The sequence below is a fragment of the Pongo abelii genome, chromosome 19 (genome assembly GCF_028885655.2).
Source record: "Pongo abelii isolate AG06213 chromosome 19, NHGRI_mPonAbe1-v2.0_pri, whole genome shotgun sequence".
In the NCBI taxonomy this organism is placed as follows: Eukaryota; Metazoa; Chordata; class Mammalia; order Primates; family Hominidae; genus Pongo; species Pongo abelii.
In genome coordinates, this window is record NC_072004.2 from 49,739,320 (window position 1) to 49,760,303 (window position 20,984).

At 52.2% G+C, this 20,984-nt stretch overlaps 2 protein-coding genes across 13 annotated transcripts in view; both read left to right on the top strand.

The window, feature by feature from the left end:
• AP2B1 (adaptor related protein complex 2 subunit beta 1) overlaps window positions 1-465 on the top strand; it is a 148,646-nt gene extending 148,181 nt beyond the window's left edge. For 11 of the 12 annotated variants that reach the window (XM_054535204.1, XM_054535207.1, XM_054535208.1 and 8 more), the window contains one exon: window positions 1-465. In XM_054535204.1, coding sequence (XP_054391179.1) covers window positions 1-75 — 75 coding nt within the window. In that variant the 3' untranslated portion in view covers window positions 76-465. 12 annotated transcript variants of the gene reach the window in all.
• Window positions 466-8,144: 7,679 nt separating this feature from the next.
• Window positions 8,145-20,904, top strand: RASL10B (RAS like family 10 member B). The gene is made up of 4 exons (XM_024235678.3): window positions 8,145-8,274; window positions 11,525-11,887; window positions 16,927-17,051; window positions 17,553-20,904. Exons 2-4 carry the CDS (start codon window positions 11,672-11,674, stop codon window positions 17,821-17,823), a joined length of 612 nt encoding a protein of 203 aa, XP_024091446.1. The 5' UTR covers window positions 8,145-8,274; window positions 11,525-11,671; the 3' UTR covers window positions 17,824-20,904.
• The last annotated feature ends 80 nt before the right edge of the window (window positions 20,905-20,984 follow it).

The window sequence follows — 20,984 nt, forward strand, 5'->3', positions numbered from 1 at the left end:
CTGTCACTGAAGTGTAGAGCTCCTGAAGTCTCTCAATACATCTATCAGGTCTACGACAGCATTCTGAAAAACTAACAAGACTGGTCTAGTACCCTTCAATCATGCTGTGATCGGTGCAAGTCAAGAACTCTTAACTGGAAGAAATTGTATTGCTGTGTAGAATCTGAACACACTGAGGCCACCTAGCAAGGTAGTAACTAGTCTAACCTGTGCTAACATTAGGGCACAACCTGTTGGATAGTTTTAGCTTCCTGTGAACATTTGTAACCACTGCTTCAGTTACCTCCCACCTCTTGCCACCTGCTGCTGCTATCTGTCCTTACTTGTGGGCTTCTCCATGCTATGCCAATGGCTGGCTTTTTCTACACCCTCTTTTGAGTGTAGTTTGGTATTTTGTAATTGAGAGCTCATTTCAAAAGCAGAAAAAAACAACAAATATTAAAGCAAGGAAAAGTGTTACTGAAACACCGCACTTTATTGTTTTATACTTTTGTACATATGAGAAATCAAGGGATTAGTGCAACCGGTAGAAAGCATTGAAATGACTGTCATTAACCACACAGTCCTGGAGGCAGAGATGCAGTTACCTACCCTAGCTTTTGATGGGTTCTCTTATCTGTGGTAGCCTTATCCCTGGTCATTTGGATTTTCAGTTTGCTTTTTTCTTTTTTTCCCCTCCAAACTCCTTTTCCTTGGCCAAGCCTTCATGCTTCCCCCTTTCCATATTATAATCTCATTTGATTGCTCTGCAATTGGGAACGGTGATCTTCTTGAATGATGTTTCAGTGTGCAAAAACTATAGAGCCTGTCAGCACCAAAGCTGAGAGAAGTTACACCTTACTCCTTTCCTTTCCCCTGAACAAACCTGCTAATCCCACTAATTCAGGAATTTGAGTAGAGATGGGGAACAAGAACCCAGATGCTGTGCCCTGACCCCCTCTCCTGTATTTCTCAGGTCCAGTTCAAATCTAAAATTCTACTTTTAGAGTTGAAACAGAGTAATAACTTATCCAACCCTCTTTTTCTACAAAGGAGAAAGATAAAAGGCACAAAAGTTACCGCCAAGGCCTGTCAGCTGTGTAGTAGCAGAGCTGAGACTGAGTCTCCTAAGTCCCCGTCAGTGTGGTTTTCACCACAGGACTGTCTCTTGTCGTTTTCCCCTAATGCCTTCTCCTGCCTTTTCTGTGCCTACTTTTTGGCTCTTCACATATTCCATATTGATTTTGACGCCCCGTATATTGGCATCAGGTGGCAGCTGAATATCTTTTTAATTACTCGAAGGTAAAGCCAGATGCCAGAATGAAGGCATAGCCAGTGTTTCCCATATGCCCCTGGAGCCCCACTTATTGAGGCCAGCAGAATAGGTGCAGAGATGAAGTGAGCTTAGAAATGCTGCAAATGCTCTTTATCCCTTCAGCTCTCTGATCTGCTCTTTCTTCTTGATACTTAGTCTGCAGGGCATATTAAGATCATCCCAGAGGTTCAGGCAGTTCCTGTTATCTCTGAAAAGACTGGGGGATATGAAATCTTCCCCCTACCCCCCTTAACGCATTGGATATGATTTTTCAAAGAATGCTTCATGCCCAAAATACCAACCTGTTTAGCAGCGTTACACTGTTTGATCTGCAAGTTACACTTGTTGCATTGCCTGGCACCCAATATTCAGGGTCCATGACGAAGACTGGTCTTCTCAGATGCCCTGCTTAAATCAGGGGCACTTCAGGCTCCACAGGCATCATGTTGGACTGAGACCTAACTCACTGGACTCAGAGGAGGAATCATGGAAAACAAGAGCAAAACTACCCCACACCCCTGTTTCATGTCTGAAATAACCCTGCTTCATACCAGTTGCAAAGCTTGTGGGGAGTGGTCCCACAAAGCACTTTCTTAAACCTTGATAATCTCCAAGAGAAAAATATTTGGGGAATGAGGGAGGAAATATGTCCCTTGCACACCACCCCTGAAGCACATGGCAGTAGGAAACAGCATAGGATTGCATGTGGGAGGTGGGTAGGTCGGTGATGTGTGGGGCGGAAAAGCAGGTTGGTAAAGTTCCCTTCTTGGGACTCATTCCTGGAGTCAGTGGATACAAGTAGTGCAGAAGGTTCACACTGCAAATAGTGTTCTCATCTCAAAGCAAACTATCATTCCAGAAGGAAAAGTGTGTCAGGGCAAGCAGACAACACAATTTCCTACCAGAATATGTCCCTCAACCCCCGAAACAAGGCTTCTCTCAGCCTCCCCACCAGTGATGGATAACAGCTCCTATTCTCAGCTGACCTCACTGAGCCAACCCGTGAACTCTTCACTCCTTGGGGAAGCCACCTCCCATCACACCCGAGAGCAGAGTTAGGGAGGAATTCTACTTCCCATAAAAGGACCTCTCCTGAGAGGCAAAACCTGTTGCCTCCACCACAGCTTCCCTCTTGGCTCATTCCAAGCTTGGCCAAATTGGGGAGGTGGGATGGAGGTTGCCCTGCATCCCCCCTCCTCTGCCTGAGTGTGTCTTTGTAATGTCAGCTGGCATCATACAAAGAGCAGGAGAAGCAAACACCCAGAACTCTTTTGCTGGTCAGAGATTCCCTGAGTGTCTGTCCTCACCCAAGCCTGCTCTGTGTGTCTGTGTTGTGAAGCTTGAGACTCTGGAAAGAAATGGGGAGTGGGGGGGGCAGGGGAAATGTTGCCCTAAGAATGCTTCTCATTCCTCTGTTCTTGTTGGGTCCTGTTTTTGGGGAGGGTGGGGGTTGGGGGAAGCTTGACCTTGTGTCTTCGTCAATAAACTCACATTTACACAAAATGAAGTTTGTGGTATGTACTTTTTTTCCCAGAACTGACATTCTAGGAGAAAACACAGCAGGCCAGAGAGGGACAGAACATTCATAGCCACTCTATTAAAACTTTTCTGACTGCCCCAGCCCTCCCAGGGATTCAGCCACATGAAATTAAGAGTGACTTGAGGGAGAATCATATACCTCCTGGAGGCTCCTTTTGACCAAGCCCCAAAGCACCACTGCAACTCCAGGCATCTTTGCAGGCAGGGAGTGCTCAGAGGAGTCAATACTGTCTTTCCTGGAGTTCCCCTGCTGGGGCCCCAGGCAAATGATCCCAGGGGCTGTAGCCGGAGCCACAGGGCCTTTTTCTGACTTGTCAGTTGGCATCCAGCCAGCAGGGCCCAGGGTGAGAGGAATGCAGCAGAGTTTCTCATCGGTTTATTACCCAGGATGTCTCAATCATCTCTCAACTTACAAAAGTCTCTCAAACCCGGCCTCTGGGCCTGCATATTCCCAAGCAAATGGAATTAATCCTGCTTTAAAACAAGCTTCCCAGGGAGTTCCAAGACTAGAGGCCTGCATTTGTGTTGTTGGGGGTATGTGACCCATATGTTGTCAAGACAGGAGGCCACCCCCCGCCCAAGCCTAGGTTCTGATAAGCTGACAGCTGCTGAGATCTCCCACTGCGTGGAATGGGGGGAAGAGGCTGGAATGAGGGATCTAACACCAAGATGCCCCTGGATAAGTCCCTGAACCTCTCTCACCGCTAGAGTGAGTGTAGATAAAGCACTCTGCAGCATTTGGGACTTAGTAGGTGCTCAGCAACCGTAGCTGCCTTTATTACTTGGATGTCCAAACCCCATGAGCAAACTGCCTTTTGGCAGCTAGGAACTTTCTGATTGTCTCCATGTTGCCAGGCTGCAGTTAGCTGTAATAGGAAAAACACTTGGTGAGAGGGGTCAAACCAGGGTTGCCAGTTAAGAATGACGTTAATTTGGGCAAAGAAAGTCCTGAAGGAGAGGTTCTCAACTCTTCGGTGCACATTAATGTCACCTGGAGAGCTTTCAAAAAAGACATGGTTCAGTTCAATCAGTCTGGGATGGGACCTGGGGGAATCAGCATGTTTTAAAACCCCCAGGTGTTTTCTAACGTGCAGTCAAGGTCAAGAATCACTGCCAGAGAGAGAGGCTCACACCTGTTCGCCTACTTCCTCTTCTACAGTAATACTCATGTTCTGTGGCAGTTGAAAAATGGTTAAAGCACTTCCATATGTACAATACCTGCCTATTCCCTTACCTATCTCATGAATTTAATTTCATCTCCAGTTTACAGATGAGATGTGGCAGAGCCACGTCTTCTGACTCCCTGTCTGTGTCCTTAGAACTACACTGTAGCTTCCTCCTTCGTCCACTGGAGGTTCTGTAATAGGTTCTCTCCTACCTCTGCTCTCAGCCACATCCCACCTTGCTAAGCCCCTAGGATACCAGTATGTTCAGAGCACACTGGTCCCAGACTTGCACCTGAGACTACACTGTCTTTCTCTGCCTGTAAAGTGACAACTAGGAAACACTGAGATCTCAGGTACATTGTTTCTGAGGTCAGAAAACAGCTAAGGACTCGCAGGTTTGGGCTTTCTACTCCCACTTCATGCATTAATGCTTTTTCTGGTTTTGCTTAGACCCAGATGCTTTTTCCCTGCCACCCCCAGCTCCAGGAGGCAAGAGCCTGTTTATTTTAATACCTGGTATGGCACTTGGAAAAGATCACACCTCCCCCGTTGTTACCCAATTCTATCTCCTGAACACTAATCCTAGAATCCCAACCAGCCCCCAGACATGTTATTAGCAACAAGGGATGTTTCTTGAAAAGTTTCCGAGTTGGCTCCAAACTTACCATCTCAATTTCTCATTTAGCTTTTGCCCTGACATGCTTGATGCTGCCAACAAAGGGAAGGCTAATTTGGGGGTTGGTTAGACCCAGATTCTCAGCTGGAAAAGTGCTTGCAATGGCTGTTTCCAGGAGCATCGTTTTGAGACAAGACTGCCATCTTTGGGATCATTTCTCAATGCTCTGGGGCTGAGATTACTCCACTCATCCCACTTCTCCCACCGGGTAGATGTTGGAGGATGATGTTCAAGTCCAGCCTCTGGCTCACCCTCCCTTGTTTCATTTACTCTTCACTTATGGTCGGAGACCCCAGGATCTGGCCTAATAGCCTCTGAAAGCTCAGTAGGATCCTCAGCTATGATGGAGCAGGGGCAGAGGTAGGCAGGTCTGGGTTTTTGACATTTCTGTCCCACTGTCCCACTTCACGTCTGGGCCTCAGCTACTGCAGGCGGTCCCATGTGTCTGCTCCCTGAGTTTGCACCTCAGCCAACAGGCAGGCATCTTCAGCTGAGCCAGACCCACCTGAGGCTCAAGGTCAGACCCAAGTACAGAGTCTTTCACATGTTCCCATCAAAGTGCTCCTAATGATAGGGGAGTGAACAGGCCCCTAGGGGTGAATGTTCTTAGGCCAAAGTGACTCTCAGCAAACCAAGATGACAACTGTATCCTAACTTCAGGCAAATCTTCCACTTCACGTAGATAGAATTGCTGTTTGTTTTTTTAAATAAAAATAATCCTTTAAATGAAGGCCAGTATGAGGCCCCATAATTAACCTGCAGCTTTGTGTTTCCCTAGTGTAGTGGCACTATCACGGCTCACTGCAGCCCTGACCTTCAGGCACAAGTGATCCGCCCCAGGTAGCTGAGACTATAGGTGTGCACACCACCATGCCCGGCTGTTGCTGTATGCTTTTTAGAGACGAGGTTTCACCATGTTGCCCAGGCTGGTCTTGAACTCCTTGACTCAAGCATTCTGCCCCCCTTGACCTCCCAAAGTGCTGGGATTATAGACATGAGCCACTGCGCCCAGTGTATTTTAATTTCTTACTTCTAGTCCACCTTCGGAATGGAGGGCCACAGCCTGGGGGAGCAGACATAAAGCCTGGGATCCTCGGGCAGGGTGAGGATTAGAGATTTTCAGATACAGTGGAGGGACAGGTGAGGCCCTTAGCGACCGCATGTGATCCCACAGGGCCAGTTAAAATCTGATTTATTCTCCCCAAAAGTGGTGCTCCAAGAGGAAGCCAAATTCATTCCAGCCCTCCTTGCTTCTAACTGCTGCCCTGGTCCTTTCATACCCCCACCCCAACCCTCTGGGAGCCTACCTAGAATAAATGGAACCGCTGTACCACGGTGTTGCTCATCCTCCCGTAGAATGCCTGCGTGTCCCTAAAAAGGCAAAAAGTAAAGGCCCCATGCTGAGACTTCCTACATCCCAGGCAGGCATTGTGTTAAGGATTTTACGCACCTCAGCTCATTTACACCCTGTCAACAACAGTGAGGGACAATTAATCACACTCCATTTAATAAATGAGACTATAGACTTCAAGTTACTTGCCTCAGTTACAATAGTAAGTGGCAGAGTCAAGATTTAAATCTAGCTCTGTCTGATTCTGAAGCCCAGGCTCATACCCATTCTCCTCTGTGACTGAACAGGAGAGGGAAGGGAGGAATAGGGAAGGTGCCCAAAATGCAGAGGTCAGAGTGTGGAGGAAAACTGAGTTCTGTTTGGGAGCCTGAGAGCCGGAGCACACGGTAATAGGAGGTCACAGTGGAGGATGCAGGGTCCCAGAGGTAAAAACACTTGGGATATCTCTCAAGCTCCTGCTCCTCCTCCTGCCCTGGAGGCTCTAAAATGCAACCTGAGCAGGTGCGTCCCTGCTTTAAAACTCTTCCATAGGGCCGGGTGCAGTGGCTCATGCCTGTAATCCCAACACTTTGGGAGGCTGAGGCAGGTGGACCACCTGAGGTCAAGAGATGGAGACCATCCCGGCCAAGATGGTGAAACCCCGTCTCTACTAAAAATACAAAAATTAGCTGGGTGTGGTGGCGCGTGCCTGTAGTTCCAGCTACTCTGGAGGCTGAGGCAGGAGAACTGTGTGAACCCTGGAGGCAGAGGTTGCAGTGAGCCAAGATCATGCCACTGCACTCCAGCCTGGCAACAGAGCGAGACTCCATCTCAAAAAAAAAAAACAAAAAAAACAACAACAACAACAAAAAAAAACTCTTCAATGACTTCCCATCCAGCACAGGGCTGGATCCCAACTCCTCATCCTGTCAATCAGGGCCTTTGTGACCAACCTCTCGCCTCTTCACCCACCATGCTTCCTCGTGGGCTCCTGTCTGGTTCCCAGACTCACTTCTCAAGCCTGTGTAATTGCTCTTCGCTTCCGTAGCTTTGTTCTGCTACAATCTCCCTCCACCCAGCCCCCAAAATCTACTTCTTTCAAGGTTGCTTCGTTGAAAGTTGCCTCCTGCGAAGCTTCAGTGACTCCTCTAATGAGTTGTCCCACTTCCCCTGCTCTCCGCCGAACCTTGACTTTGCACACAGCACATTTTAATGTTGTGTGTCTGCTTTTGATCTCACATTGGACTGTGAGCCTCATACCAAACACATCCGTGACTGCTCAGCTAGGGACTCCCAATCTTTGTATTCACATTTTACATCTAAGTGAGACAAGCTTCTCGTCCTCAACTATCTCATCTGTAAAGTGGGGGAAACAATCTACCTCATAGAATTGTGAGGATTCAATCTGAGGATGCATGCAAAGCTCATAGCACACTGGCAAAATAGAGGTTGCCTATCAATGATGACATTGATTATGACGTGACATTGATCATCAAAGGTTAGAGATGATGACTTTTAGAATAAATACATGGGTGATTTTGCCCTCAATCCTGACAAATGCTGGTATCTCCCATTCTGAAGAGAAGAGGCCTATGGCAGTTTTAGGGGTGTGGAGGTCACGCATTGGCAAGGGAGACCTTCTTTGTGCCAGCCAGCTCTGCCTTTCACTGCGGCAGTGAAGGGTGAGAGTGATCACCCTTCGCTCAGCCCTTGAGGAGGGTGGAAGGGCAGAACCTGGATGTCTCTAACACACAGTGCAGGGCACACGGTGCAGGGCACACAGTGGCCTGGTGACAGGCCTGGGCGAGGGGCATATGAGGCCAAGAGTCGGAATGAGCAAAGGCCTTGAGGGCTTTCCCATGCCTTTCTTCAGCTCCTCCAAGTTACAGCTAAATTCCCGCAGGGAGAGTCTGGAGGGGTGTGAAGGTCGAGGCCAGGGATTAAAGAATTCGTCCAGGGCCGCCCAAGCGAATATGTCAGGCTCAGGGACCCAGCGGAATGCCAGCCCGCACCCCCGCCCCCCCTCCTCCTCCCAGCGCGAGCAGGCGGCGCGCTCCGGAGGGAGAGCTGGGGCTAGAGGTTCCTACCCCCTCGGCGGCCCGCATCTGCCCCCGCGCGCCCGCCCTGAGCCCGCCCCGACTGGGCAGGCGGGGGCGCCCCCACTTCTCTCCCCCCGGGCGGGGGAGCCGGGGGGCAGCGCCGGAGCCCGGGGGGAGCTCAGCCCAGCCGACCGGCCGGCCAGGGCAGGGGGCAGCTAGGACGGCCCCGGGTAAGCGGCGGGAGGAGGGGAAGCGGTCAGGGGCGGAGCGGGGCCGGGTCAGGGGCTCGAGGGGTCGGGCCGGGGTCGGGGGAGGAGGAGACGGCCTGGGCGAGGGGCGTCCGGGACTAGGAGGGGGCCGGCGGGCGAGCGGGGAAGCGGTGCGGGGCCGCCACGTGAGAGCTGGAGCTGGGGGTGGGGGTGCCTGCAAGGTGCTGGAGGCGGAGAGCGAGCTGGGCTTCTACATCCCCCCAAACTCCTACCAATCAGGTCATGGGGAGCGCAGCATCCTCTGTCGCCCCCAGCCCACCCCCAGGCAAACGTGGTTGGAACAAACAGCTGGCAGACTTGTGACCCGGCTCTCGGGATCCGCGAAGCCCCCGCTCTCAGCCTTGGGCAGCGACCCAGGTGTCCAGACGCAGGGAAGGGGACGGAACCAGGCTTCGCCCCCTGTGTGTGTCTCTGGTCTCTTGCCTCTCTTTCCGGGCAGTCTCTTGCCAGGCGCTGTCTGCAGACTCACTGCAGAGCGCAGGCCTTGGGGAGAAAGCGCTCAGGGGCCTGGGCCCTGCTTCTTGGGACAGCCCCCTCCCTTCCGCACTCAGCCAAGGGTGTTGGATTAATATACTCTTAGATCCAGGACCTCTGCCTGGAGAGAAGGAAGGGGCACCGATCGCTTCTGAGTTGGGGACAGGGCCACACTTGGGCCTGGTGAGTGCCAGGAGGCTGGCCCTAGCCTAGGGGCCTCCTGCGCCCCCTCCCTAGCTCCTGGGCAGTGCCCCTCTTGCATTTCCCTGCCACTCCCCAGAAAGGGCTGGTTTCTGGGCAGGGAGTGTCGTGTCTGGGACAATCTGCAGGTAGGGTGCATCCTAGAAACCTCTGAGCTGCCACACCCAGAGAGAGGCCAGGACTCTTCTTGGCGTTCCTTGCCCTCTCTTCCTGCCCTAGGACTCCCCACCTGCCTGTGCTGGTTATATAATTAACCCAGCTGAGTCTCTCTGCCATGCTGGTGGCAGTGGTGTCCAGGGATGCCTAAGGGGCTTCGGGACCTGGAGGGACACATGGGGAGGAGGGATAGGTACTTCCCCCTAGTTGGGAGCCCATGTAAGTGTATAAACACCTGTTGGAGAAGGGACACTGCATGGGGCAGGAAGGAGTTCAGGGTCCTAATCTTAGTTAACAACTCAACTGGCTATGAGGTCTTCACTTCCCTAAGTCACTGGGTTTGTTTTTTGGGAGGTTTGTTTGTTTTTTAAACCTTCAATAAAATGAGAAGAATCTCTCACACACACACTGCATGCATGTGAGCTCATGCAACAGTAGATAGCAGCCCCTCCTGGGATTGCTAGGAGGTGCCACTGCTAAGTTTGTGGGAAACTTAGATGAATGAATGACCCCTGCCCATAGCAGTGGTCACTGTTTATTGAACACCTACTCTGGCCTAGGCACTGGGCTTTACATGCACACGTCATAACACTCTATTAAGTTTCTTGCCCAAGGTCACACTTCAGGTGAATGGCAGAGCTAGGAATCAAGCCCTGGCGGTTCTCATTCCACATCCTGACCTGTATTTACTATGCTGTGTGCGCACATACCCCGTGGAGTGAGTCCTCTGAACCAGGACAACCTGGGGGACATTCAGCTGTGGCTTGTACATGGAAAAAACATGCATCTGCAGAAAAGTATGCACCCATGCGGAAAAGCATGGCCTTGCCAGAATCCGGCGAACCCACCTGCCCTGGACCCAGTTAGCAAGTGCTGATGTCACCCTCCTGGGAATCCAGACAGGAGGTCTCAGGCATGTAACAGCCTCTCTGGTCACCATCACCAACAAAAGAAGAAAGGTTCTCTCCTTTTCCTGGCCGAGAGATTTACTTGGATTTTCTCAGAAGTAGGGGCTGTTGACCTCATTTTACCTATGTGCAGAAGCATGGCTCCAGTTGAGAAGGTGATTTGCCCACTGACCTGCAGCAAGACACACCAGAGCTGAGAGTTATACCCAGTCCCTAAAGTCACTGAAACTGAGCAAGCAAGGAGCTAATGAATTCATATCAAGGCCCAACCCCCTAGCAGCACTTTTCTGGGCACCTGCTATGTGCTAGGCCCTCTGGGCTCTAGGGGATGCCAGAGAAACAGACCCACACCTTGGCCTATATGCATTCACTGGTTAGAATCACTGAACTTGGCCAGGCACCGTGACTCATGCCTGTAATCCCAGCACTTTGGGAGGCCAAGGTGGGTAGATACCTGAGGTCAGGAGTTCGAGGCCAACACGGCGAAACCCCATCTCTACTAAAAATACCAAAATTATCCAGGTGTGGTGTCAGGTGCCTGTAATCCCAGCTACTCAGGAGGCTGAGGCAGGAAAATGGCTTGAACCCGGGAGGTGAAGGCTGCAGTGAGCCGAGATCATGCCACTGTACTCCAGCCTGGGCGACAGAGTGAGACTCTGTCTCAAAAAAAACAAAACAAAAAAAAGAATCCCTGAACTTGAAAGTTGGAAGAAGTACTGCAGCATCATAGAAAGGAGTAGCTGCCCTTCGGGTTGTGATTGGGCACACTTCTTACTCCTTCTAAGCTTCTCTCTAAAGTGGCAGTAACAGTACTTATCCCTTAGAGATGTCATACTGACCAAGGATAACCATATGGGCATGCCAGCAGAGTAAGTGCTCAGCAGTGTTGCACCCCAGAGGCGACGTGGTCATCTAGTGCAGAATTCTCAACTAGGGGCATTTGGAAATGGGGGCAGGGGGAGTTTTTGGTCATCGTGGTGTCTGGAGGCTGGCAGTTACCTCTTGGGAGCCACGGAAAGCAAATGTCCTACAATGCGTGGGCAGTCCCACACAATCGAGTTCTCTCCCCACAAAATGTCAGGAGTGCCGGCACTGAGACACACCTGCCCAGTCCCACCCATTCAGGAGGACACAGACTCAGAGGTGTTGCCGTCTTGTCCCAGGCTCTGTGGGGAAGCTGGGATCAAACCAAGTCCAGTGCCCTTCCCACTCTGCTCTGCAGCCTGTTTTGGTTGGAGTTGGACCTGGAGAAAAGTCAAGTCATAAGTCAAGAAAGATTGGGCCCTACTACTGGAATGCAGGGAAAAATGGAGGAGGGATGGAGAGGTTTTGGAAAGGCAGCCACAGGGGTTCTGGGAAAGGGAAGGCATTCCAAGTGTCAGTAACAGCTTCAGCAAAGTCCCAAAGGTGGAAAAGTGCAGGACACGTCCAGGGATAAGCCGGTGCACTAAGCCCACCTCTTGTCCCCACAGTCCAGGTGGAGGCCGCAGAGGGCCCAGGGCAAGCAGAGGCAGCAATGGTTGGTCCTGACGGTGGCTGAGCCCCCAGCCCCTGGAATATGCAGCCCGGGGGAGCCCCAGACAGCGGCAAGGACGAGGTGGCGGAGTGGGGCGGGAGGCATGGTCTCCACCTACCGGGTGGCCGTGCTGGGGGCGCGAGGTGTGGGCAAGAGTGCCATCGTGCGCCAGTTCTTGTACAACGAGTTCAGCGAGGTCTGCGTGCCCACCACCGCCCGCCGCCTTTACCTGCCTGCTGTCGTCATGAACGGCCATGTGCACGACCTCCAGATCCTCGACTTTCCACCCATCAGCGCCTTCCCTGTCAATACGCTCCAGGTAGGAGGACCCTGGGGAGCATGGGTTAGTGGGGAAATGGATGGGTAGGGGAAAGGCTGGATTCCAAACTGCTGTAGCTTGGGCCCTATATTGCCAGGGCCCCATCACTGAGTTTGGGAGCTCCACACTGCACCTTGGGCCACTCTGCTTAGAGCCGTTCCAGGAATCCATTCATTGGTGTGCTAGTTTATTCAACAAATATTTGATGACCGTTTAATGTGTGCCAGGCCCTGCAGTGGGCACTGGTGCAGAATGGTGAGCAAAAAAAATATGGAATTTGCTTTCAAGAAACTCATAGTCTGGTGAGAAAAGGCTAACATGGTGTGATAAGTGCTATGATTGGAGGAGCAGGGAGCTGGGGCAGCCCGTAAGGGGGCATCTAGGCCATCCAGATGTGTTGGGGTGGAGTTGGGGGGTCACAGAGGGTGATGTCTCAACTAAGTAGGTTTTAGGCAAGTAAGAGGCAGTAGAGAAAAGGACAGGGAACACTAGGCTGCAGTGAGTATTCGGGGCTTTGCCTACCGTAGCCTCACTCCACGTCCTCTGGAGAAGGGGGATAGCAGCAGAATAGACAGGGCCCTGGGAAAGGTGTGTTCTCGGAGACTCTGGAGACCCCAGTCAGGGCTCTTGCCCAGGGCCCTCTTCTCTTAAGTGATGCTCTGCCCCTAACCTCAGGACCTGCCTGCTGGGCACCCGCCCTGCCAGGTTTGGATTTAAATGCCCCCAGGGTCCTCGCTTATTGTGTTCCTTCCCCACTGCCTGCTGGAACCAGGTCCTCTTGCCCTCTCTCAACCTCCGACTTGAGAGGGAGTGGAGAGAAAAAGGAAGCTGAGCTCTAAGACATGTCTGCTCACTGAAGGAAGCCTCTGACCAGAGTGTACAGAGCTTTTCCAGGAAGGACAGGCACAGTGGTGGAGGTCCAGAAGGCAGGGGACAAGGCTCGTCCAGGTGTAACTGAGCAAATCAAGCAGTCTCTCAGGCTGAGACCCTGGGCTGGGAGCTGGCAGGCAGCTCAGCACTCAGTACTCTCAGCAGCACCAGGCAGGAGGGCCCTGGCCTAATCTGCCGGAGACACCTGTTTCACCCATCCCAGGCACCTGGGGTCAGGAGGAAAGATGGAAGCCTGATCCTGCATCTGCCCTGGAAGCAGTGAGGCTGAGCCTGTCAGGGCAGACAGTCTGGGTGCAGGGCCTTCTAGTTCTCTTCTAAAGGAGACTTTAACAATCACCTGATTGGACATTGAAATCTTGCTCCAAGCTTACACACTGAGCTTTGTTTATTTCATCTTGCCTGCTTTACCTTGATTCCTGCCCCACTCTCTATAACCATTCTTATCAAATTTTTCTTTCTTTTTTAAATTTTATTGATTTATTTATTTTAGATGGAGTCTCCCTCTGTCGCCCAGGCCGGAGTGCAGTGGCACGATCTCGGCTCACTGCAATCTTCACCTCCTGGGTTCAAGCGATTCTCCTGCCTCAGCCTCCTGAGTAGCTGGATTACAGGCGCCTGCGACCACACCTAGCTAATTTTTGTATTTTTAGTAGAGACGGGGTTTCACCATGTTGGCCAGGCTGGTCTCAAACTCCTAACCTCAAGTGATCTGCCTGCCTAGGCCTCCCAAAGTGCTGGGATTATAGGCATGAGCCGCCATGCCTGGCCTCTTATCAGATTTTTATCCATACTTTCAGTGTTTCTTTACCCAAGTAAGAAAATGCATTCTTCCCTGCTTCTTACATAAAGAACAAAACAAAAACAAGAACCATACTGTTCTGTACCTTGATTTTATTTTATTTTTAAAATTTTTTGTATAGATGGGTCTTGCTGTGTTACCCAAGCTGGTCTCGAACTACTGGCCTCAAGCGATCCTCCTGCTTTGGCCTCTCAAAGTGCTGGGATTACAAGTGTGAGCCACCGTGCTTGGCGCTGTACCTCAATTTTTTTAACTTGCTATTATAACCTGAAGATTTTTCCAGGCCATTATCTAGAGGACTTCCTCATTCTTTTTTCATGGCCACACCCTACTCCATTGAAGAGCTATACCATGGAGTCCTTTCTTGTTGGACAAGTGGGTGGTATCCAGTCTTGTGCTGTTTCAAACAATGCCACAATGGATACCCTTGTAGATAAGTCATTTTGAACATAAGTAGGTATATCTGTGGAATCGATTCCCGGAAACGTCATTGCTGGAAGTGGCACTGCTGGATCACAATGCCTGGAAATGGCATTGTTAATACAGAGCCAGGTGAGGTGGCCCATGCCTGTAATCCCAACACTTTGAGAGGCTGAGGCAGGCAGATCACTTGAGCTCAGGAGTTCGAGACCAGCCTGGGCAACATGGCAAAACTCCGTCTCTACTAAAAATACAAAAAATTAGCCGGGCGTGGTGCTCCATGCCTGTGTTCCCAGCTGCTTGGGAGGCTGAGGTGGGAGAATCGCCTGAGCCAGGGAGATTGAGGCTGCAGTGAGTTGAGATAGCGCCACTGTACTCCAACTTGGGTGACAGAGTGAGGCCCTGTCTCAAAAAAAAAAAAAAAGTGTGACTGTAACTGGAGTTTGGAGGGGAGGTTATTTCCAGATTGCCCTCTATAGCAGTGGCGTATGCTGTGCTCCTGTGAGCAATGTATATGAGAGCCCGTTTTCCTACAGTCTTGCCATCAGAGTATATTGTCAAACTTTTGACAATATATTTGACAATCTGAGAGATGAGATATGATATTCTCCTTGTAGTCTCCATTTGCATCTCTGATCATGAGTGAAATTGAGCATCTTTTCATGGGTTTAAGGGCCTTTGTGTTTCTTTTTTCAAGAACTATTGATGTCCTTTGCCCATTTTTCTATTGGGTTGTTGGCTTTTTTCTTCTTGACTCACCCTGAGTTTTGGACTCTAAGATATCCAAGATTTCACTCCTGGAGCCCAGTAAGGGACTTTCGGCAGAGAAATACTGTGAAAAAGGCATCCTCAAGGCACCAAAGATTAAGTATAAAACCTAAGAATCCTGATGGCCACCATCTGAAAATAAAATAATACATTCTTCTCCAATGCCAGATGAGATAGAGCCCAGGAGAGTAGTGTTTCCTGGGTGTGAGCCTCAGTGTCTTCTGCAGCCCCTTGTATCAGAGAAGGAAGCTGAGATTATCAGGTGCTTGCAACTCACCAAAGGAATTATCAGCAAATGCATGGTTGAGATGCAGGTGGCTGAGCCTTGGCCCTGAAACTAGACTCCCTTTCTATTGCTCCTTCTCTGTCTTGACAGAGCCCCAAGATGGCCTTTTACAGTTTGGAACCCTGCTTCCTCCCTTCAATCAAGGGGGAAGGGATAAGCTAGCCAATCAGGGGCCTTCCTCCTCTCTCTTTTCGGAGCCCTCAGAGAGGAGTGCGTGGGAGGAAGCCAGGAGTTCCCCTCAAGGAGGCAACATGTTGGGGGAGAGGTGGGGCTGTCACCCTCAAAAGCTGGCAGCTGCTCCCTCTCCCCAGCAGAGAGCTTGAAGAGACTGGGAGCCTCTCATCCCTCCCACTTCTCACTGATCTCCACTGGTCTTGGGGGATCGTGGGAGCATCTGTGTACACAGGTTCCAGGATCCTGGAGATCACTGTGTCCAGCAGAATGGAGTCTTCCCTGGCCTAAGAAACCAGTTTCCTATGGTTTTAGGTTTGTCCTCGGCATCCTCCCGCTGCACCAAAAATTTAAACCTCAGCACAAGGAAAAGATGCCACATCATCTCCCTAGGGAAATCCACTGCAGCATCTTCTAAGCCTTTGAGTTGGGAAGTGCTGTTCTGAAGTTGGACTTAACTCTGCACTACTGCCACCAAAGTCGTTTCCTTTTGATCCTTCTTGGAAGTGGAGAACTGTAGTCCTCCTTTGTGCCTGGCCCCTGCCCCACTCAACTCAGATGCTGCGACAGGAGACATACCTCCACCTTCTTCTAGTCTTTTGCCTGGGCTTTGGTGGGAGAAGACTCTGGTTTCCTTTGTCCTTGGAGGCCTCTATCCCCCCAACTTTAGAGACCCCCTTCTTTCCACACACTGGCTGCCTGAAACCGCTCTTGCAGCTGGCACATTGACTAATGAATCTCTTAAGGAAACTTCTCTATAGTGTACTTGGTCTTTCTAGGAGTCTCTTCAACTTCAACTTGAGCTGTACTCCCCAATCCCTTGAGAAGTTGCCACGAACATTCAGGAAGTTCATCTCCCTGGAGCTGCCCTGGGGCCCTACTCTACATCAGCCCATTATGCATCCATTCCGAATCTTTTTCTGTTTCTCAAGCCTGAGGGCAGAGAGAAGCATACAGAAGGGGCACATCAGGTAGCAGTCTAAGGGCAGTGGCAGAGGCAGGAGTCGCACTGATCCCAGTTTGGGCCATGGAGAGCTCACCAGCCCAGGTAGTGCCATTAAGGAGCACCTGCTTTGAGCCAACAGTGCTAGACACTCAGGGAGGAAGAGGGGGTATATAAAAATGAGGATGGCCTGGCCGTGGCCTTCTCAGGAGCTCATAGCAGAAGTGGGGAACTGGAGATGGAACAGCTCTAATGAAAGTGTAATCGAAGGATTGTTAGAACACAGGAGATGAAGGGAATAGTCCCCTGCTTGCGGGAAGGATGGGAAATCAGGAAGCTTCTTGGAGGTGGCAGCACTTTAGCTGAATCTTGGAAGATAGAATTTTAACAGGTCCAACACCCAGCTCAGAGCTGGACTCTTAGAGGTACTTAATAAATGTACTTGTTGAACAAAGGCCTCGATGGATGGATGAGGGCACAAAATGGAGCAAGGCAGAGCTAAGCTGCTAAGCTCCAGATGTGCACAAGACAGTGCAGTGGCCCTGAAGGTCAAACAATGTGACCTGCTCCATCATGGCTTGGGAATGGGGAGGCTACAGCTCCTCCATTCTCCCTGGGCCTGGTCTCCTGGGGATGGTCGGGTATGGAAGGCTTCAGGTGCAGTGGCAGGTGAGAGCACTGCCCCTCTGATGGGAGGTGTCTGGGGGCTAGGGGAGCCCTCATGGCTACTCTGACCCTGGTACTGGCTGGGGATATTGCAGGAGTGGGCAGACGCCTGTTGCAGGGGACTCCGGAGTGTCCACGCCTACATCCTGGTCTACGACATCTGCTGCTTTGACAGCTTTGAGTACGTCAAGACCATCCGCCAGCAGATCCTGGAGACGAGGTGAGAGGCTGGAACACAGTCCATTGCCACCTCTGTGGATGCCCCAGTGCTAGCCAGTCCCTGTGAAAAGGGCACAGTATAGGGACACAGATAGAGGTATATGTGTTCTAAGATTTCCACACATACACTCAAACATGCATACATTGTGCTGTCCCCATTTCTGTCAACTCATGTTGGGACCCTGGCTGTGGGGGTGGCTAGAGTAGTGCAGTAGTTAAGAACTGGGACTTCTGGAACAAGACTTCCAGGGCCACTCAGCTGCATGACTTGAAGCCAGTAAACATTTAAGCCTATGTCCTCATCTGTAAAATGGGGATAACAGTAGAACCCATCTTTTAGATCAGTTGTGCTGATCAGAGAATATAACACCTCCAGGGCTTAGGGCTGCGCCTGGAGCAGAACATACGGTGGTGGTAGTATTGGCCAGGCACAGCCTGCCCTGCTGGGAGTACAGCGGTTGTGAGGCTGACAGAGTTCTGAGCTTCCTGCCTCGCCCCACAGGGTGATCGGAACCTCAGAGACGCCCATCATCATCGTGGGCAACAAGCGGGACCTGCAGCGCGGACGCGTGATCCCGCGCTGGAACGTGTCTCACCTGGTGCGCAAGACCTGGAAGTGCGGCTACGTGGAATGCTCGGCCAAGTACAACTGGCACATCCTGCTGCTCTTCAGCGAGCTGCTCAAGAGCGTCGGCTGCGCCCGTTGCAAGCACGTGCACGCTGCCCTGCGCTTCCAGGGCGCGCTGCGCCGCAACCGCTGCGCCATCATGTGACGCCTGCGCGCCCCTCGGGCTGCACCGGCACTGGCCGAGCGGAGGGCGGGGCCGTACTGCGGGGCTGGGGCGGGGAGCGGGCGGGAAATGGAACTGTGACGGTCCCGGCCTGAGGCCCCTGCAGCCACGCATCTCCCGGTGAGAAGCAGAGCGCGAGAGGGAGCCCTCCGTAACTGCTCAGCCCTGCCCCTTGCCCCCGTGGCTTCCTGGGACAGCCGCCTTCAGTGCTGTATTTAGTGCAGTGCCCGGCCCGACCCGCGGGGGTCCCACAGCCTTTTGGGATGGGGGGTGAGCGTGCAATGGAGGCTGGGGGTGGCGAGGTGCCGCCTTGGCCGGGCCCCCACCTGTCTTCTCCAGAATGTGTCTGTCTTTGCCTGGTGTCTTCCTTTCCCGTGTCCGCCCACCCCAGCGTCTGTTGGTACTTACCTGTCGCACCTACCCTCCAGTCCCCACCCAGCTCCGCTCACAGGGCTCTCATTTCGTCCATCCCCTTGTCGCAGATCCTGGCAGCTTCTTTGTGAGGCCAGGCCTTCTGACTGTCAGCACCACCGGCACAGGGCAGAGATGCGTGTGGCCCAAGGACCACGATCAAGGGGTCCGGGGGGCTGAGGTCCCAGATCAGTGAGGGGAGAAGGTTGAGCTCTCCGGCTTCCAGGGAGACCTCCCCGCCCAGCAGCCCCCAGAGACACAACAACCTACCTTCCAGCCTTAACTCGATGGTCCGTCCCTGCCAGGTGCCCCTCACTCTTCCTGACCCCAAAGCCAGATCACCCCCTGGGTTAAAACTTTTTTTTTTTTTTTTGGACAGAGTGTGGAAAGGGAGCTTCGCAAAGGATAGCTTCTTTTTCATGATGCCAGGCTCCAGTCCTTTATTCCCTCCTGCATACTGCAATCTGGTCTGTCAGACTGGGAAATGTTGGGTTCTGGGGTCTGGTGGTGGGCAGGATGGTGCCCAGAAGGGGGTCAGGTTGTCCCAGTGAAAATTCTGTTGCCCCGTCTCAACCCCATCTGACTACCCCAGACTCTGCCTGCCTCAGATCTCAGACTATCCTGATTAATCTGGGGAAGAACAGAGCCAGGGAAAGAATGGTGGGGACCGCTGTACTTGGGGGAGACACACCTGCATCTTCCTCCTGCCACAGATGGAGGCCCTCAGGATCTGACACCCTCTTGTCCCAACACCAGTCAGCCCTATGCCCTAACTCACTCCACCCCATTTTCTCCGGCTGCCTGGCCGGGTTTCTACCTCTCGTCACCGGAGCTGATCACTGTCAGTTTTGTACCGATTTAGAAATAACAATAATAATGAAGATTCTAGGAATGGCATGAGGGATTGATGGGGGACTTGGAGGGAGGGAGAAGTGGTGCCCTGTCCCCTGCTCCCCTGGCCAAAGAATGCTGTCCTTGTGGCTGAGCCCTCAGCCCTGGCCTGGTGGGGGGACAGCAAGGTCCCTTGTTATAAGAGGGGCAGAGAGGACAACTCCACTTTGCCAACTTAGCCAAGGCTGCAGCATATAGACCAGGAAATCAGGTAGCCCAGAGTGGTGATGGAGCGGAGTCTGGGGGAAGGGTCGTGGGTGGGGAATTTATCACCAACATCCATTGTAGGGGGAATCTATGATTCTGCTTCCCCAGCGGATTCCCACTCTGTCCACCAAGTGGGGGGGTAGCACAGCCTCACAGCAACTGCCCTGACCTTGGGCAGTCTAGTGTTCCTGCATTCTAGTCCCTGCTGTGCTGCAGGACTTCGGGCAAGTGACCTGCCCTCTGTGAGCCTCCCTCTGACACAGAGGAGGTGGCTCCCCTTCCCCACACCTTAGAGTGGCTGGGAGGGTAACAAAGAGGGCCTGCCCCTTTAGTCTCCTGCACCCCTGCCTCCTGGTTCACCAGAGGGAGCGGATGAGGGATGGCAGCATCTCACATGCCCCATTACCAACTCTGAGGCACCTGGGATGGGGGGGCGGGGCCCAGGCCTCTGGCTGCTCCCCTGTGGGAGCCATTGGAATGTATCCCCTGAGAGGCCCCCTCTCACCTCCACCTCAACCCAGGTCTTGGATTTCAGCTCCCTCCACCCCCATTCTGAGTCTCTGTCCTTCTCCTTCCACCCCCTCCCAGGGTTTCCCATCACAGGGTCTGGAAGTGTGTGTGACGCCCATTGAGCTGTTATCCGAAGTCAGATTAAAAATCAGGGAGTGTTTTCCCTTGTTTCTGTACCAAGGTGTTGACTCCATTCCTCATGGTAGGAGGGGAAGGGTCCCCACAGGGCTTGCCTGCTGAGCTCCGTGTGGAAGGAGGGTGAAGGTGGTGAGGTGGCCCCCCGTCCCAAAGCCCAGGTCAACAGGGAGACCACCGGTGAAGAGTTTGGGACTTATCACCTTTCCACCTAACCCCAAACCCTCCAACTAATTCAAACCATTCAGAAGGGAAGCAGAACTTCTCCCCTGCCACTGTCTGGAAAATTTCCATAATGGGACTCAATGCCAGCTTCTCCGTCTGCGTCTCGTCCTTCCCACTCAAGGCTGAGACTTTGCAGCCTCTCAGTCATAACTTCTTGGATGTAGATGTGTTAGGAACACTTTCAGCCACCCATCTTGTCCCTGAGTGATCTCAGGTCCCAAACTCCAGAGCAAAGCTTTGAAGTCTTGGGCAAGGGTGCCTTGTGGGAGCCTGTGTTGAGGGCAGGACTGATCTCTGTCCGTGGTGCTGACCCACCAGCCACTTCCAGGAAAGATGGGGCTGCCTGGCAAGGTTGGCTGAGCCCCAAAAGAGGAAGCCTCTCTCACCACCAACTCCTTCCTTCTAGTCCCCATCTCCTCCAGTGGGATAACATCTGAAGCTCTACCTCCCCACACCACCACAGTCCTGGAGTGAGGGACTCAAGAAGCTGGGGGGCAGGGGGAGGCGGGCTCAGTGGTTCACATCTTTAATCCCAGTGCTTTGGGAGGCCAAGGCAAGGAGGATCGCTTGAGGCCAGCCTGGACAACATAGTAAGACCCCATCTCTAAAAAATAAAATAAAATAAAATTAGCCAGGTGTCATGGCACCTACCTGTAGTCCCAGCTACTTGGGAAGCTGAGGTGAGAGGATCACTTGAAGCCTGGGAGTTCGAGGCTGCAGTGAGCCATGATAGCACCACTGCTCTCCAGCCTGGGTGACAGGCA

Excerpts from the sequence above, each read along its gene's own strand:
- RASL10B (XM_024235678.3), top strand. The coding sequence starts at position 11,672 with ATGGTCTCCACCTACCGGGTGGCCGTGCTGGGGGCGCGAGGTGTGGGC. Across the intron at positions 11,888-16,926 it reads TCCCTGTCAATACGCTCCAG|GAGTGGGCAGACGCCTGTTG; the intron begins GTAGGAGGACCC and ends GGGATATTGCAG. Across the intron at positions 17,052-17,552 it reads CAGCAGATCCTGGAGACGAG|GGTGATCGGAACCTCAGAGA; the intron begins GTGAGAGGCTGG and ends CTCGCCCCACAG.